The sequence below is a fragment of the Primulina eburnea genome, chromosome 17, assembly GCF_022965805.1.
Source record: "Primulina eburnea isolate SZY01 chromosome 17, ASM2296580v1, whole genome shotgun sequence".
Lineage (NCBI taxonomy): Eukaryota > Viridiplantae > Streptophyta > Magnoliopsida > Lamiales > Gesneriaceae > Primulina > Primulina eburnea.
Window position 1 is genome coordinate 3,048,631 of NC_133117.1, and position 19,759 is coordinate 3,068,389.

Consider the following 19,759-nt stretch of genomic DNA (forward strand, 5'->3'; position numbering starts at 1 on the left):
GAAATCAGTATTCAGAAATCAGTAATCAATATTCAGTAATCAGAAATCAGAAGTTTAACAAGTAAGCACTGAGTACATTCGTGAATTTCATGGCTAAACTGATATCAGTCCCCTATATGTTCTCTCCTCTAAGGGGTGAGGCCAGTAATCAGTAATCAGTAATCAGTAATGTTCAGAATATATATTCCTACCATTAGTTCACTAAGTTTCAGTGCTTCAAAATCAGATAACAGGATTCAAGAATATACTTTGCTTTAAATCAGAAATCATCAAACGGTTTTTAAGATATTTATACATAAGCTCACTTACAGTAACTTGCTTAAAGAATTTCGGTTGGGGTCTGGAAATCTGCTTGCCTTGCTACTGGATTTTACAGCTTCGAAAATGCACTCTCTTAGCTCTAAATTTCAAGTGATGACTCAAGATTTTGGTAAACCAATTCAGCTGTCTGAGAGTGCTATTTATAGGTGAAATTCTGACTGTTGGCCTCCCCATTAAGGCCATAATCTTACATTAACACTCTTTAATTCGTGTTAAATGCTTCAGTTACAAGTTTAAGCTGAATCAGTAACTGTCTGCTGGAAATCGCTTTTCTGCTGCTGGATTCTAATCTGCTGGATTTTGATCTGCTGGAAAATGTCATCTTCTGAAATATGAGTTGCTGCTGATATTATGCTATCTGCTGCTACTGCTGGAATTTCAAGTTCTCACATTTTGTGTTGAAACCAATGTTTTTCCCTTGGTCTACTCTTTCACGTGCTGCTAAATTTATTTTGGGGTGTAATTTTTTGTTTTTATTACCATCTTTGTGCATATTAGGGATTGGATTCTCAATAATCGTAACATTTTCTGTGTGCTGCAGTTCTTTTTTTTATTTGATTTTATTTAATATGCTTGGTAATTTTAGTTTAGGTTATTTTATTTAGCAATTATCAAAAACAAATCCCCCTTTTTTATTTTTAGCATCAAAAGAAATAAATCTACCATTCCCTGTGGATTCGACCTTACTCACCATTACACTCGTTTTTATTTAAAAGAGTAGGAATTAATTTTGGTGGTCAACGACAGCACACCACAATGTCTAAAAAAAACATTTCTTATATTTTTCTTTATGAATCTTTTTTTTTATGTCGCAAACACTTTCTCGGTCCCTCCGCTCTCTTCTTTTAATTAGATCAAATACTTTGTATTCAAACGCAGGCTTGTTGAAGTAGTTAAACATCTTGCTATACGTCGAACAGATTGTGGTACTATCCGAGGTATTTCTGTGAGTCCTCATAATGAGATCATGCCAGAAAGGATAAAGACAATGTTTTCATAATCGAACTGGTGATCAAACCGATCTATATTAAAAAAACAGTTCAAACAGTCGGACAGGCTCAATCGGACGATACCAGAAAACTGTTATATTATATAAAATAATAATATAATATAATAAATCGTATATTTTAAATTCTAAGAATCTTAAATGTTTATATAAATAATAATAATAAAAATATATATTTACCCAAGTTTAAGATCTATATAACATACATATAATTAAATATAATTATATCTATATTTTTAAACAAAAAATAATGTCTAACAATACTAAAACATTATTTTTAATAAAGTTCAAAATCCAAACAATAATATATATATCCAAAAAATAAAATTTTAAGAATAAGAAATAATTTTTTTAAGGAACACAAGAAATAATAATTTTTTTCAAAAAAATTAAAAAGAGATGAACTTATAAAAACAACATGGTCCTTGTACAACCATTGCATGAACTTAGAAGCCTTCGTATCTTAATATACATGTTTAGTTTAGTTTACATCGAGATTTACTTTTTTGGGAATATGATTCGAATTAATAACAAATTATTTCTATTGAAAGCTGGACATAAAAAGATATAGGGGTGAATGGGCCTAGCACAATTAGATATCATAGAAACTAGGGATGTAAATGAGCCGAGCGAGCCGAGCCGAGCCGAGCAGTAGCTGGCTCGGGCTCGGCTCGTTTCACTTTTTTCTCGGCTCGGGCTCGGCTCGAGCTCGTTACGAGCCTCGGGTTTGAAGTTCGGGCTCGGCTCGTTCGGAATTTATGAAGCTCGGGCTCGGCTCGAGCTCGGCTCGTTAATGGCTCGTTTATCTTGGTTAATGAGCCTGGCTCGGGTTCGCTAATAGCGACGGGTTTCGAGGAAAAGCGTCGCTAATAGCGACGGGTATTGACAAAACGGGTATTTACAAAAACGTCGCCAACAGCGACGGTTACGCATAGATCGGCGACGTTTTTCTACAACTGTCGCTAATGTCGCGACGGTCTGAACAAAAAACCGTCGCTAATTGTTTTTTTTAAAATGTTATAATTATTTAAATCTGAAATAAAAATATATTGTGTTGTATAATCGAAAAAAACTTAAAAAAGTTTGAGAAATGTAATCATATTATTAATCTGCAAATAATAATACAAGTGTTTCATACAAAATGAATCAGCCATGTAGCGCTACATTTCCTCCTGTGATGTTGATTTAAAATGAATGAAATTGAATTTTCTTAATGTAACGTTGATGAGAATAACGAAATTTAATAAACTTACGTGGAGCAGGCGAATCGCGTGTCAACGAAAGATCCATCTGCATGTCGATGTGTGTGAACGTATAGCTCCCATGACGTTAGATCTCTGCCATGTCGTGCTCGCTAAACTAAATTCAATAATTGTAAAACATTAACATTTATAATTAATGAAATATATATTTTTTCCAAAGTACAATTCAATAAATGTCACGAACATCGTCGCTCGAATATTGAACCTCTTCTATTTCACTTTCAGTTCAAATAAATTTCTTTGTCGTACATAACATTAACATCGACTAGATTTTGAGACGATAAAAGAAATTGAGTTGAGATGTCATGAGGTCCACTTTCGTTGTTTTGAAATGCATCGTTCACATCAATTTGATTATGCTCAGTATTTGGCTCTACATCAGTGACATAAGCTCGCCTACGTAGAGTACTCACATGCATCCAATCTGATTCTGCTTTCTTCGTTGTTGGATAAGTCAAATACACAACTTGCGAGGCTTGCGTAGAAAACACAAATGGTTCGTAGTATTTAAGACTCTTTTTTCGATTGACATCCACAATTTTGTAATTTTTATTAGAAAACACAAATGGTTTGTAATTTCGTCTAAATATGGTTTGTTCTGACATTTTTTTCGATTGTAAGGACAACGCTAAACCCTAAACCCTAAACCCTAAACTCTAAACCCCGAAACCGTTGCTATTAGCGACGGTTTTCTAAAACCGTCGCTAATATTAATCGGCGACGGTTTATTCATAACAGTCGTTATTATAGCGACGGCTTTATGACCATCGCTATAATAGCGACGGGTTTTAAGAAATCGTCGCTAAATTTAATATGCGACGGTTTTAATGCAGACCATCGCTATATAGCGACGGTTTATTAAAAATCGTCGCTGATATTTCCGTTTTTTTCGCCCATCATCCACTTAAACGAGCCGAGCTCGAATTCGAGCTCACGAGCCAGCTAAACAAGCCGAGCTCGAACTCGAGCTCACGAGCCAACTAAACGAGCCGAGCTCAATTTTGAGCTCACGAACCTATTATCGAACATGTTCACGAGCTAACGAGCCGAACATCATTAATCTCAAGCTCGGCTCAACAAAATTGTCGAGCCCAATATAAGGCTCGGGCTCGGCTCGATAAGCTTAACGAACGAGCCCGAACGAGCTTTTTAACGAGCCGAGATCCGAAAACTCGCGAACAGCTCGGCTCATTTACATCCCTAATAGAAACTAAGAATAATTGAAGAAGAATAAACAATTAGGTAAGGTCTCTCATTAATTTATCCGGTAAACTAATTGGAGCTCATGTAGCCCATGCCGGATTAATCATCTTTTGGACCAGGGTAATGAACCTATTTGAAAGGGTTTATTTCGTTTCGGATAATTAGTCTAACCCGAAAATAGTTATGTCGTCTTGAAGTTCTTTATAACATTGTAAAGACATTGGATGAATCTTAAGGCAATGCCCTAAGATAAGAGTAGCATCTGATAAACCTCTTGTCAGTGCGAGGAATCCAATCCTATATTAGCAGCAATTCTATTTAATTTATTTTTGAAAAAATAGTTTTTTTGATCTACTGACTTGTCTTGAGTTATGATCTATTAAATTTTTTACATTTGGTTTTGATGTTCTTACTTTTACTTTTCGGCTATTTTGACTCAATTGCTGACATGACATCAGACAAGTCAACAATTTTCAAGGTCATATCAAAATTTTTTGATGTCATATCAGCACTACTTCAGCATTGCGGTGAAATATGATTGGAACCCAAAGAAATCAAAGTCAATGCATCATAACCAAACTTTGAAAACTTAGTATAACAAAATTCAAAATAAGAAAATTTAATGCACCAAAAAAATAATTCTCTCTTTATTTTAGATAACTACGATCCCATTCAATTATATTGAAAATCTTATAATAATCGAAATGGATTTCAGATATCTCAAAAAAAAAAGTGTGATATGAAATCCAAGTTTCAAAGTTTCTCTAAAAATCAAAAGGAAAACTCAAACTCATACATCCTTCATTAATTGTGATAAACTTAAATCTAAAAATTCCGATCAAATACAATCCCATTTTCACCTACCTTTACCAATTATGCCCCATCATATATATTTACCATGATTTTCTTTTCCACGATTTGTATGAAAATGCCAAATTCTCACAAAATATGATTATCCGTCGAGAAATCTCTCATATATATTTTAAGAATTTTATATAAAATATCCCACTCCTGCACACATAATAGAATTCAGCTCGTACACGAATTCTTCAATTTGAGATAATATAATATGAATTGTAGCTAGAATTTTATCGTGATTCTTGTTTTTTCAAAAACTATATATACAAGATATTATAAAGTTTTAAATATTTTTCTCCTCTTTCAAAAATCCAGTTTCATCAAAGAGATCAGTAGTGTGCAGGCATGGCAGGGATTAATGGTGGATCGTATGATAATCCTCGTCGAGTGAACTTTGATGCCCCTCGAAGCTTCGGGACTGTGCTCAAATCAAAGCTAAAGGAAACCTTTATCCCCGATGACCCTTTTCGCCAATTCAAGAACGAGCCATTGAAGAGACAAACAATCAAGAAAATCCAATATTTCGTTCCCATTTTCGAATGGCTCCCCAAGTACAACTTTGGCTTGTTCAAGTACGATCTTCTCGCCGGTATCACCATCGCTAGCTTAGCGATCCCGCAAGGAATAAGCTGCGCCAATCTCGCCAAACTTCCTCCTGTTATTGGATTGTGTAAGTCTTCATGATCACATTGTCATCTTTCTTGAAATTTATTTATGTAAATGTTATCCAGAAATCGATTTTAGATAGCTTTTTCCAACCAAATTTTTATAAATTAAAGTATCTTGGGGACTAAACATGTGTAAAATCCATAAATCGAGGGATCTTTTTAGGAATTATTAACCCAAAACTTTCAAACTCGTGCATGTCTTTTCTACTATAAAAAAAGAGTCCCAAAATGCTTAAATGATGAAATTTGAAACTTTTACATATAAACTGGATAAACTTACGATATTTAATTAATTGTTGTGATATCAAAACCTTAAATATATATGGAATATATGTGATTATCGATTGTAAGATAATATTATCCCGGAAATCAAATTTTACCATTAATTGACTTATATTAGGTAGTGAAAGAAACCAGGATTAATTGTCGGATATTAACAAGAGTATCAGAATCGATAAAGATTAAAGAACTAATTAAAATATTCTGATCATATGTTTACAAAGATAAAAATAAATTTCTGCTCAATTATTTTACGATCCGATCAATCCTTATTACGTATTTGCTCAGTTAAATTTATATATATATGGCCTGACTGATTTTCTAAATTAATATGCATGCATGGTTTGAATAATTTTTGCTGATCATGCATGTACAGATTCGAGTTTCGTTCCACCTCTTATCTATGCCGTATTCGGGAGCTCGAAGCATCTAGCAGTCGGAACAGTGGCTGCATGTTCGTTGCTTATCGCCGAGACCATCGGAGAAAAAGAATCTCCGACTGATAATATACAATTGTACACAAGTTTAGTGTTCACGGCTACGCTTTTCTCTGGACTGTTTCAGACGGGTCTGGGCTTGTTAAGGTAACAATTAAGTCGGAATATATAAAATTTTAGGAAAAATACATCAACAGTTCGATGGAATGATGAAAATTTTCAAATTTGAAAAATACATAACTAAAACTGTGCAGATAAACAAATATATATGACCAAAATTGCAGTTTTTCCTAAAATTTAAAAGGTACCCCTAGGCCCTAACTGGCCGTTGGTACCCATATGGTGGTGAGTAATTCGATTTCTCTCGAAAAATGTCTCCGTTCGAGTTATGTGAATAGAGGAAACCGTACTTTTTGGTCTCTCTATTGTTTCGGGGTCACATCAGTTTGGTTAATCTTGTTTTCAATACGCGAAAAGACTTAAAACTTATAAATTTTAGACGTTTTTGTTTTGTTAAAAACTGACATTTGTATCTCATATTTCTAACGAAATCGAATAAATTACTTAAAGCCTAGCTAAATATATATTGTATTGTAAATGCATGGATGCAGACTGGGTATATTGGTGGATTTTCTATCGCATTCAACAATTCTTGGGTTCATGGGAGGGACAGCCATACTCGTAATCTTCCAGCAGATGAAGGGATTGCTTGGATTGAAGCACTTTACCACTAAAACTGGCATAGTCTCTGTTGTTGAATCCATCTTCCACAACAGACACGAGGTTTGTTTAACAACTCGATCCTTAATTTAGTCTAATTCACCCCGAGTTCAAAATTTCAACCCGATACGTAGCATGTTTGGTGTCATATCGGTAATATCTTATGTCATGTCAGCACTACGACGAAAATTGGACGAAATCGTAAAGAAATCAACTTAATGTGTTGATATCAAATTTTTTTTTACAGTGGAAGTTGGAGTGCCTGGTTATTGGTGTGATTTTCCTCGTCTGTCTTCAAATCACCAGGTATGTGGTAGGTTGAATGTTATATTAGTTAATTAAAATGTATATTTTCCTATACGAGAATATTATATAAAATCTTAAATTAGAATTTAAATATTATTTTATAAAAAAAAATTCATAATTTTTTTTAGAGGTCGCAAACATTCCTTCAGACATAATTTGTGATTCTTGCAGAAGCAGAAGAAACCGAAGTTATTTTGGGTGTCAAGCTATAGGTCCGATGATAGTAGTGGTCATCGGTTGCCTTTACACCTACTTTTCTCATACGGAAAAACGTGGCATCCCGACTGTGAGTTGTCTGCTTAATTATCTCTTCTTCTTCTTTTTTTCCAATAATTAAAAATAAAGTTTGTTATAATTAAATCTCGAACTCGAGATTTTATAGATCCTCTCGGTTCAGTTATTTATTTATCATGCACTGCAATAATCCCCAAATTTAATTTAAGAAATTAAAATGGCTTAATAAAATCATCGAAGTTACTGAATATGGAGACCAAATTTTTCGTGGAATTGGTTTATCCTCTACGTAATTTATTCAATTAGTGGTTGAAATAAACGTAAATATATGTCCTAAAAATATTTGTTTATCGATTTTTTTTAGTTGGGGAGATATTGTTATAATTGAGTCTTAAATCTGATATTTAGTCTCAAATTTACGATCTTAGTATTATTAGATGAGCTGCATGTTATCGACGATATTTGTTTATTGAAATAAAATTAAATACGTGTCTTAATAATATTTTTTTATCGATTTTAGTTTATTGAAATAAAAATAAATATGTGTCTCAACAATATTTGTTTATTGATTTTTTTTTTTAGTCAGAGAAGATATTGTTACAATTGAGTCTCGAATTTAAGATTTCGTCTCAAATTTGCGATCTTGGTACCAAATGAACTACAAGTTATAGACATTATTTGTTTTTTGAAATAAAAGTAAATATGTGTTTTAATAATATTTGTTTATTGATTTTTTTTTTTTGGGGGAGAGATTGTTATAAATGAGTCTCGAATAAGACATATCATCTTAAATTTGAGATATCGGTTTCAGATGAGCTACAATTCATCGTCAATATATGTTTATTGATTTAATGATTATTAATATGTGAAGGTGGGTCATCTAAAAAGAGGAGTAAATGAAATTCCCATTCAACGTTTGAACTTTAGCTCCGAGTATGTAATGGCGCCTCTCAAAGCTGGAATTATCACTGGTATGATAGCACTTGCGGTAAGTTCAATATTGCCATTAATTACACTTCATATTTAATTTTTCTATTTGTTCATGTGGCCGACCGGACACCGCGTTGCGTATATCATAAATATGAAATAATTTTAAAATATGTACGTAATAGAGCTCAAAATTAATCGATGAATTTTTGTCGTAAAATTTGGTAGATAAGTTCGATAATTCTTTGATGAAATAAAATGTGGAAAGCTGGAATAAGAGATTATAATCTTTAGGAGAAAATGTAGAGATAATTTTTGAGTTTCCTTCCCGAGGACCTTAAACGTAACCCATCGGACATGACTCGCCCAAATTCGATACCATCTATAAACGACGGTCGAACACCAAGCCCAGTCGCACCCCTGATGAACGAGCCCTGGTGCCCGGTCGAGCTCTGTCACCAGGGCAGCGATCGGCCGAGCACCAGCACAAGTGGCCGAGCGCTAGTGCTCGGCCGAGCACTGATGGGCGATCACTAGTGCTCGGGCAAGCCCTGGTGGCCGAGCACTAGTGCTCGGCCAACTCGCCCATCAGTGCTCGGCCCAGCCCTTGTGGCCGAGCCCTAGTGCTCGGCCGAGCACCTGTGGCCGAGCCCAGGTGCTCGGCCGAGTCCGGATAGTCGAATCACATGTGTCCGACCCCAATCAGCGATCGGAGTAGGGTTATGTCAAGCACAGATGCTTGTGACAGGAATCTCAAGCCCGAGCTTGTTTCTATCCTAAGAACTGTCACATGTCAAAAGCGTAAATAATCCTTAAATGGGCTATAATCTCGCCGTATGATTAGATGTAACGAGGAGTCCGACCCGGACTGGCAGTGATTGCGTGAATAATCTTTAAATGTGCTAGAATCTCGCCACATGGTCAGAGGTGACGAGGAATCCGGCCCGGACTGAGCTCAACAAAGGATGATGAAACATGCTAATGCCCATCATCGGGATGTCTCATTTGAAGTCAATGATATGGTGTTTTTGAGCTTCGACCGCATGGACAAGAATTTGTGTGTAAAAAAATTGGCACCTCGATACATCGGCCTTTTCAAGATAGTTCAAAAAATTGGACCTTGCTTATAATCTACAGTTGCCTCCGGGGACTAGAATCCACCCTGTTTTTCATGCTTATTGTCTTAAGAAAGCAGTGGGAAATCTATCTCAGGAACAGAGTCTTCCAATGGGTCTGACACTGATCTAAGCTTGGATGAGCCATAACTAATTCTTATCAAACGAATCAAAAACAAAGGAAGAGAACCGCGACCTCAGGTCACTGATTTATCAGTACAGTTTCCTAGATTCAGCCTTGAGGACAAGGCACAAGGCTGGTCTTGGGGATGGAGGTATTGACCCAACAGTTGAAGGCCCGATTAGTGAGAATGAAAATCCATAATAAAAAATGTATACATTAGGAGAAAACGTACTTCGGTTAGTCGGGAAATAAAAAGGCGGGAAGGGGAAGTTGTAGGGGTTATAATTTTTAAATGTTGTTGTGTGAAACTAGCATTGCTATGGTTGGACTATCTTTGTATAAAGAAATCATCTCTTGGACTATTAATATTGTATTTCATCGTGTTTGTAATGCTCATCCCAGTTCCTATGAGTTTATATAAATATGCAAGGATTTTCTTCTGTTAAATTTGTGGCTAGAAACCAGCAAGCCTAACAGATAACCATAATTTACCTATTCCCATTGTCTCCAAGGCCATGTAGCCAAACAATAGTAGCCTGGTGTTTGCCTTTCGGTCTCACTACATATGTTCGTCCAAACTCAAATGTTCTCCTAAAAGCTCTACCAGCAGCAGCTGCATTGAATTAACTGTAAGCTTGCCAGATAGTGAAAACAATTACTCTCACGGACACCAAATCTAAGATAAATCCATTTCAGAAAAGCATTCCGATCTTGTACAAAGAGAAGATGCAAAACAAATATTAAAAAAAAAACACATTAAAGTTACAGGTTTATTCAGTTACTAAATGAAGCCAGAAAGTAAAAGATTCAAGAAAATTTTCGTTTTTATTAAGTTGAAGCCAGTAAAGTCAATCTCAGAACCAAAGAAATAACATGCATTTTCTTTTTTAGTTTTTTAGAAAATACATATAAATTGTTTTCCTTGTCCTCTTTATACCCTGCTGAATGGTCAACCATTAAAAGATACAGTCAGGAGGGAAAATTTCCATCTCAAGGATTCCAAACTAGAAAGAATCATAACAATGTAAAGTTTCATAAGATGAGAAACGTTATGGGAACAAAAAAGGAAAACATGAATAGACACATAAAAGCAGGTATTTTGCACATTACCATCCTGAATTATTTGATTGCACCACTTAACTGCCAAACTGTTTCAGTTTGTTTGGTTATGAACTAGGTATTTGAGTATTTCTAGAAATTAATTCCTGGAAATGTTATTCAGATAATGAATTGAAAAATCTATGTATGCTTGATTATTGTTTTTGGAGGAATTTTTTTTCCTGCAGATGTCATATCAAAATTTGTTTGTTTATATCCTCAAAAAAAAAAAATTGACTATCTATTTAATTATTCAATAATAAGTGCATTTTTTTCTAACTAAGTTAGAATATGATAAAAATAAAGAATAATTTTTGGTAAGTAGTGAAAAAAGAAAAAAAAATGATCGCATATGGGAATGTGAAAGTCGAATGAAAATATAGTTTCGACTAAAGAACTTGAAAAAAAATATCTAACAATTTCTGCGTAATTGGGTATATGCATTGATAATTGTATTTTCCCAAAACAATACAAAATAAAACCAAAAACACAATTAGTAGGTATCTTGTGACGGTCGACCCTACCCATATTTACAATAATAAGTAATACTTTTAATATAAAAAATAATAATTTTTAGTGGTGATCTAAATAAGAAATACGTATCACAAAATTGATTTGTGTAATCATCTCACAAAAGCTTTTGCGAAATACAATTTATTTTCCCCGAAATATCTTCCCGAAACTATACCCCTCCAAAATGGCAAAACAAACCAAAGGACCCCTAAGTGGTTGGATATAATTAAAAAAAAATAATCAATTCATAGTTCCGGTGTATAGATTTTATTTACATTTGAATTTATATATTTGAACAGAAGTACTTAAAAATAGCAATTTTTTTAAAATTGTAAACTTATTCGTGGATAAGTTTTAAACATTTCAAATAACTATCACAATCAGTTCTGTTAAGCTTTCATAAACAATAATACCTAAAGCTCGCGTTTTAGACCGAAAATTCTATGCGCAAACAGCCACAAAATTTCATATATACTCACTCCACTATAAAATTCCAAAAAGAGTGTCAGGAAAAAAAATTAGAGGATGTTTCAGTTGGTAACATCAAATTTAAGACTTGAGAATGAATGGATGACACCATAACCTAACTGGGAGAAAGAAAACTAGTTCTGCACGGAGCAAAACAACAGGAAAACAATCAACACTAACCAGAACCGACAGAAGGGCCAGTAAAACTCATTGTCCTTCAAATAAATACAACTGCAACTTATCTGCAAACACAATATTCCAAGCTTCAAATGCAAATGCAGTCAGTGATAATATAATCATTTAATTCAAATTTCCAATGATTGAGAGGCAACCCAGGCGGGATTAATTAAATAAAATCAAATAAAAAAACGAACTGCAGCACACAAGAAAATGTTACGATTATTGAGAATCCAATCCCTAATCTGCACAAAGATGGTAATAAAAACAAAAAAATTTACACCCCAGAATCAATTTAGCAGCACGTTAAAGCGTAGACCAAGGGAAAAACATTGGTTTCAACACAAAAATACCGACGTCAATCAGTACGATCGGATGCCAATTTACCTGGAGAAAAGGGAATTTGTAGAGATGGGCGGATCAGAATGCGGAGAAGATTAACGAATTTTAGAGTAAAATGACAAATTTTGAGTCGAATATATTGTTTGGGACTTTGGGAGCACTTGCGCTTGCAAAATTGTTGTTTCTTGTTTTTATTATTATTATTTTACATAAAATATTTCAGAAATATTTGTTTTTTTTTATAAATATTTAATTTTTTACTTTAATTGTTTAGTAATTAGTTGAATTATATTATTGATTTTTTCTGAATATTTAAATAATCATTTCCAGTATTATTATTGAGATATAATAATTGCTCTAATTAAGAGAGCAATTGAAACATGATACTTTGGTTGATGTACGGATTAAAAAGTTGGAGTTGTATCGTTATTAGTGCCTATCATTTTTAGTTAAATAACAATAAATTGATCATACAATTATAATTGAAATAAATTTTTTTTTAGAATGAAATAATTACTTTTATGTATACTTATTTATGAACGATAAATATCCATAAAATTTTTAAGTTTTATAAATTATTTATGTAAATCACTTAAGTATAAATTTAATATTTTAATATAATAAAAGGGTTATCAAGATGATTACTTTTACTATTTCATGATATAAAAAAATCATTTAAATAAATATTATTGAAGAAGTTGCACGCCAATATATAATATTTCATTGAAAAATAAATACATCGATTTATATAATGAGTAGGTCTCTTATGATACGGTCTCACGAATCTTTATCTGTGAGACAGGTCAATCCTACCGATATTCACAATAAAAAGTAATATCATAACATAAAAAGTAATATTTTTTCATGAATGACTCAAATAAGAGATTCGTTTACAAAATACGACTCATAATACCGTCTCACACAATTTTTTGTCTTATATAATTATTGTCAATATGTTACTTTTTGATTTTCTTACTTATTTTATTTTTCTACTTTTGCATTTAATAATTCATTCATCTTTTCAAAAGTTCAATCTATTAGTTTAGTATTTTACTTTAATATTTAAAATTTGGTCTCTATACCGTTAAATTACTTATTTAAAGTTATAATGGATAAAAAGAAAATCCATACAATATTAGTTGAGTAGTATCCCTTGTAAAATAATACATCATTTGCAGGCTATACATTCTCCAAATTACTTTCGTTGCCAACTCCCTTGGAAGTTTTAAGGGAAAATCTTAAGGTCCCGATGGCGTCGTCGATCGATAAGAAGACAGAATCCTTGCCAATCTTGTCGATGAAGTGAGCGACTGTCAATTTTTCCATGACATCAAGTCTAGGATTTATTAAAATCATCTGCACAATGAATGAATTATTGTAAGTTTATTTGTTTTGAATGAAAAAAAATGAAGTAAGATCGTATATATCTTTAAAAATAACCACCTTGATTCCTTTGACCTCCAAGCTTTTGCGAACTTCGACCAGAGCTTCGACTCCGGTGTGGTCGATGGATGTCACACCTGCAACGGTGATCGTTCGGTTAGTTCATACGTTTATTCGACGACCACGAAGTTTGAGCAAGTTATATTGCTGTATGGATTCTCAAGTGACTGAAATGTGTATGCAATCCTGTTGTCCGAGGAGTGTTAAGGAGTTTACCAGACCTTTTTCCATGCTAGCAGCAGCCAGCAGGGGAGTCTTACCTCCTGCTAGTATGCATAACTAGGATCTAGCCATATAGGTCAGATCTAACAGAACTACTTAGGATGTAAAATCAACTCGGGTAACAATATTTTAGAGTTATATTATGTTGTAATCAAAAAGTGGGAACAAATACAAAATTATTCGTAGTTGAATTCATTGTAAAGAGTATATAGCTAGGGTGCGCGTGCGTGCCCGCACACATATATAGAAGAAAGGTTTTGATTCGCGGTATGTACTAACCTCCAAAGTCGAGTAGGATGTATTCAATGTCATTTTGTGAAGATTTTGTCAAGTCGAATTCATCTCGAACCCATCTCATGATTCTGCAGAAGCACACAGAAAATTAAAGCAATACCAAAAAAAGACCACATATAAATGCATGCATTACTAAAAATACCTTTCTTTCATATAGTTGGCATTTGCAAAATATAAAGGTGACCCAATCTGCATAGCCAGAACCCCTGGAATTGTACTCCCATGCGGATACTGCTCGATATCTCGATACAAATTCGAATCCGGTATGTTCACCAGCTTACATGTCGTAGGCCTTGCTATATACAATAACGCTCTGACCAGGGACAGTCCAACCTATATGGTCCAACCAAAACGTCATGTTCCCTATATTATACGAGTTTTTTTAAAATATATCAAACTCGATTTACCGATATGACGAGTCCCATGTCCATGCTTATGAAGGGAACGCCGAGGAACGCGGACATGCATATAACAAAATCGAATTTATCTGTCTTATAGAGGTGATAGTATTTTTCATACTCAATGAGGCCAAGCATTGCTGAGATAATAATGGCTGAGAGAGCAAGCTGAGGAGTGTAGCTAAATAAAGGGGCCAACAATAGGAGGACTAATAGCATACAAATAGATTGTACTACATTAGCCATCTGTGTCTTGCATCCAACATTGAAATTTACTGCTGTTTTTGAAAATGGACCTGCAAAAATGTTACATGTCACATTAATATAAGTTATCATTATCTTATACTATTACATACAGTTGAAGTGTTTGTTAAGATTGAAACTTGGATCTAACTCAATCCCAAAAGTTAGTTCAATGGGGAAGGATTGTCCAAGTCCATATATAGAACTCAAGCTAGTTCATTGGAAGAGGATTGTCCAAGTCCATATATACAACTTTCAATAACTCAATTCAATCGATGTGAGACATCTTAACAGTTTTTCTTAACGTTCATGTATATACCAGTCGTTAAGTAGCATGAGATGCAAGATCCAATGACATTCATCAATCCATAAGCTATCATCTCCTTGTTACCGTCGATTTGTTCGTTCCTCGCGATCGCGAAACTTCTGCCAATGGCTATCCCTTCCTGTCAAAACTTTCATAGTTTATATTGGAGATTTGCAGAATGAATTTTTTGTACATGTTTAAAAACAATTTGAGTTTTTGACCTTTTAAAATGAATGCTTTGGTGCACAAGCTTAAACAGGGATTAATTTGGCTGAGAAGATCATTTTGTTGGGTAAATTTATGCTTATAAATTGAATTTCATGAACTTTTTTTTCTAGGAAATAAATTCCTTAAAACACATTTCATACTGATGATACCGACTTTTTCCTGGGTCCGGTCTGGTGAGCTTGAACTTCAGATCAACATTTGGACCGGAGCGGATGGAGAACCACCGGTTTTGTACAGACTAAGGGGTAGTGGAAAGTGTCGAAAATTTTCCGGACACGACCACTTCGATCTCTTGATTCGGATTTAGGAACGGAGAAAAAAAAATGAGAAGATTCGATAGGTAGTAGTGGATATATCTCTCCTCCACCATGAAACATATGTGGGTATTTATAATGGTTGATAGGACTTCTTCCCATAGCGTGTCGAAGTCTATTTTAGGTAAATTTCCTTATTAAATTCTTCTCCCCTTACTGCCAGTCCGGGCCGGATTCCTCGTCACCTCTGACCATGTGGCGAGATTCTAGCACATTTAAAGATTATTCACGCAATCACTGCCAGTCCGGGTCGGACTCCTCGTTACATCTAATCATACGGCGAGATTATAGCCCATTTAAGGATTATTCACGCTTTTGACATGTGACAGTTCTTAGGATAGAAACAAGCTCGGGCTTGAGATTCCTGTCACAAGCATCTGTGCTTGACATAACCCTACTCCGATCGCTGAATGGGGTCGGACACATGTGATTCGACTATCCGGACTCGGCCGAGCACCTGGGCTCGGCCGAGCACTAGGGCTCGGCCACTAGTGCTCGGCCATAAGGGCTGGGCCATAAGGGCTCGGCCATAAGGGCTGGGCCGAGCACTAGTTCTCGGCCACCAAGGGGCTCGGCCGAGCACTAGTGGCCGAGCACTAGTGCTCGGCCGAGCACCCGTGGCCGAGCCCAGGTGCTCGGCCGAGTCCGGATAGTCGAATCACATGTGTCCGACCCCATTCAGCGATCGGAGTAGGGTTATGTCAAGCACAGATGCTTGTGACAGGAATCTCAAGCCCGAGCTTGTTTCTATCCTAAGAACTGTCACATGTCAAAAGCGTGAATAATCCTTAAATGGGCTATAATCTCGCCGTATGATTAGATGTAACGAGGAGTCCGACCCGGACTGGCAGTGATTGCGTGAATAATCTTTAAATGTGCTAGAATCTCGCCACATGGTCAGAGGTGACGAGGAATCCGGCCCGGACTGGCAGTAAGGGGAGAAGAATTTAATAAGGAAATTTACCTAAAATAGACTTCGACACGCTATGGGAAGAAGTCCTATCAACCATTATAAATACCCACATATGTTTCATGGTGGAGGAGAGATATATCCACTACTACCTATCGAATCTTCTCATTTTTTTTTCTCCGTTCCTAAATCCGAATCAAGAGATCGAAGTGGTCGTGTCCGGAAAATTTTCGACACTTTCCACTACCCCTTAGTCTGTACAAAACCGGTGGTTCTCCATCCGCTCCGGTCCAAATGTTGATCTGAAGTTCAAGCTCACCAGACCGGACCCAGGAAAAAGTCGGTATCATCAGTATGAAATGTGTTTTAAGGAATTTATTTCCTAGAAAAAAAGTTCATGAAATTCAATTTATAAGCATAAATTTACCCAACAAAATGATCTTCTCAGCCAAATTAATCCCTGTTTAAGCTTGTGCACCAAAGCATTCATTTTAAAAGGTCAAAAACTCAAATTGTTTTTAAACATGTACAAAAAATTCATTCTGCAAATCTCCAATATAAACTATGAAAGTTTTGACAGGAAGGGATAGCCATTGGCAGAAGTTTCGCGATCGCGAGGAACGAACAAATCGACGGTAACAAGGAGATGATAGCTTATGGATTGATGAATGTCATTGGATCTTGCATCTCATGCTACTTAACGACTGGTATATACATGAACGTTAAGAAAAACTGTTAAGATGTCTCACATCGATTGAATAGAGTTATTGAAAGTTGTATATATGGACTTGGACAATCCTCTTCCAATGAACTAGCTTGAGTTCTATATATGGACTTGGACAATCCTTCCCCATTGAACTAACTTTTGGGATTGAGTTAGATCCAAGTTTCAATCTTAACAAACACTTCAACTGTATGTAGTAGTATAAGATAATGATAACTTATATTAATGTGACATGTAACATTTTTGCAGGTCCATTTTCAAAAACAGCAGTAAATTTCAATGTTGGATGCAAGACACAGATGGCTAATGTAGTACAATCTATTTGTATGCTATTAGTCCTCCTATTGTTGGCCCCTTTATTTAGCTACACTCCTCAGCTTGCTCTCTCAGCCATTATTATCTCAGCAATGCTTGGCCTCATTGAGTATGAAAAATACTATCACCTCTATAAGACAGATAAATTCGATTTTGTTATATGCATGTCCGCGTTCCTCGGCGTTCCCTTCATAAGCATGGACATGGGACTCGTCATATCGGTAAATCGAGTTGATATATTTTAAAAAAACTCGTATAATATAGGGAACATGACGTTTTGGTTGGACCATATAGGTTGGACTGTCCCTGGTCAGAGCGTTATTGTATATAGCAAGGCCTACGACATGTAAGCTGGTGAACATACCGGATTCGAATTTGTATCGAGATATCGAGCAGTATCCGCATGGGAGTACAATTCCAGGGGTTCTGGCTATGCAGATTGGGTCACCTTTATATTTTGCAAATGCCAACTATATGAAAGAAAGGTATTTTTAGTAATGCATGCATTTATATGTGGTCTTTTTTTGGTATTGCTTTAATTTTCTGTGTGCTTCTGCAGAATCATGAGATGGGTTCGAGATGAATTCAACTTGACAAAATCTTCACAAAATGACATTGAATACATCCTACTCGACTTTGGAGGTTAGTACATACCGCGAATCAAAACCTTTCTTCTATATATGTGTGCGGGCACGCACGCGCACCCTAGCTATATACTCTTTACAATGAATTCAACTACGAATAATTTTGTATTTGTTCCCACTTTTTGATTACAACATAATATAACTCTAAAATATTGTTACCCGAGTTGATTTTACATCCTAAGTAGTTCTGTTAGATCTGACCTATATGGCTAGATCCTAGTTATGCATACTAGCAGGAGGTAAGACTCCCCTGCTGGCTGCTGCTAGCATGGAAAAAGGTCTGGTAAACTCCTTAACACTCCTCGGACAACAGGATTGCATACACATTTCAGTCACTTGAGAATCCATACAGCAATATAACGTTGCTCAAACTTCGTGGTCGTCGAATAAACGTATGAACTAACCGAACGATCACCGTTGCAGGTGTGACATCCATCGACCACACCGGAGTCGAAGCTCTGGTCGAAGTTCGCAAAAGCTTGGAGGTCAAAGGAATCAAGGTGGTTATTTTTAAAGATATATACGATCTTACTTCATTTTTTTTCATTCAAAACAAATAAACTTACAATAATTCATTCATTGTGCAGATGATTTTAATAAATCCTAGACTTGATGTCATGGAAAAATTGACAGTCGCTCACTTCATCGACAAGATTGGCAAGGATTCTGTCTTCTTATCGATCGACGACGCCATCGGGACCTTAAGATTTTCCCTTAAAACTTCCAAGGGAGTTGGCAACGAAAGTAATTTGGAGAATGTATAGCCTGCAAATGATGTATTATTTTACAAGGGATACTACTCAACTAATATTGTATGGATTTTCTTTTTATCCATTATAACTTTAAATAAGTAATTTAACGGTATAGAGACCAAATTTTAAATATTAAAGTAAAATACTAAACTAATAGATTGAACTTTTGAAAAGATGAATGAATTATTAAATGCAAAAGTAGAAAAATAAAATAAGTAAGAAAATCAAAAAGTAACATATTGACAATAATTATATAAGACAAAAAATTGTGTGAGACGGTATTATGAGTCGTATTTTGTAAACGAATCTCTTATTTGAGTCATTCATGAAAAAATATTACTTTTTATGTTATGATATTACTTTTTATTGTGAATATCGGTAGGATTGACCTGTCTCACAGATAAAGATTCGTGAGACCGTATCATAAGAGACCTACTCATTATATAAATCGATGTATTTATTTTTCAATGAAATATTATATATTGGCGTGCAACTTCTTCAATAATATTTATTTAAATGATTTTTTTATATCATGAAATAGTAAAAGTAATCATCTTGATAACCCTTTTATTATATTAAAATATTAAATTTATACTTAAGTGATTTACATAAATAATTTATAAAACTTAAAAATTTTATGGATATTTATCGTTCATAAATAAGTATACATAAAAGTAATTATTTCATTCTAAAAAAAAATTTATTTCAATTATAATTGTATGATCAATTTATTGTTATTTAACTAAAAATGATAGGCACTAATAACGATACAACTCCAACTTTTTAATCCGTACATCAACCAAAGTTTCAATTGCTCTCTTAATTAGAGCAATTATTATATCTCAATAATAATACTGGAAATGATTATTTAAATATTCAGAAAAAATCAATAATATAATTCAACTAA

At 34.7% G+C, this 19,759-nt stretch overlaps 2 protein-coding genes and 1 long non-coding RNA gene across 3 annotated transcripts in view; 1 reads left to right on the forward strand and 2 right to left on the reverse strand.

Moving 5' to 3' along the window:
• LOC140818793 (probable sulfate transporter 3.5) overlaps nt 1-18,985 on the forward strand; it is a 29,394-nt gene extending 10,409 nt beyond the window's left edge. Inside the window, 13 exon segments of the mRNA XM_073178842.1 lie at nt 4,994-5,320; nt 5,974-6,181; nt 6,646-6,817; nt 7,002-7,067; nt 7,232-7,264; nt 7,266-7,346; nt 8,166-8,282; nt 16,998-17,124; nt 17,391-17,677; nt 17,751-17,941; nt 18,016-18,098; nt 18,524-18,600; nt 18,688-18,985. Of these exon segments, the coding sequence (XP_073034943.1) occupies nt 4,996-5,320; nt 5,974-6,181; nt 6,646-6,817; nt 7,002-7,067; nt 7,232-7,264; nt 7,266-7,346; nt 8,166-8,282; nt 16,998-17,124; nt 17,391-17,677; nt 17,751-17,941; nt 18,016-18,098; nt 18,524-18,600; nt 18,688-18,864 (1,944 nt within the window). The 5' untranslated portion in view covers nt 4,994-4,995 and the 3' untranslated portion in view covers nt 18,865-18,985.
• On the reverse strand, nt 9,181-12,238 carry LOC140818294 (uncharacterized). The gene is made up of 3 exons (XR_012114943.1): nt 12,104-12,238; nt 11,720-11,781; nt 9,181-10,073 (listed from the first exon to the last, which is right to left on the reverse strand). It is a non-coding gene; the product is annotated as an uncharacterized lncRNA (long non-coding RNA).
• LOC140818446 (probable sulfate transporter 3.5) lies at nt 13,117-15,249 on the reverse strand. The gene is made up of 6 exons (XM_073178400.1): nt 14,978-15,249; nt 14,425-14,711; nt 14,160-14,350; nt 14,003-14,085; nt 13,502-13,578; nt 13,117-13,414 (listed from the first exon to the last, which is right to left on the reverse strand). The coding sequence occupies exons 1-6, from the start codon at nt 15,036-15,038 to the stop codon at nt 13,238-13,240; spliced, it is 876 nt and encodes a 291-aa protein (XP_073034501.1). The 5' UTR covers nt 15,039-15,249; the 3' UTR covers nt 13,117-13,237.
• Nucleotides 18,986-19,759: the final 774 nt, after the last annotated feature.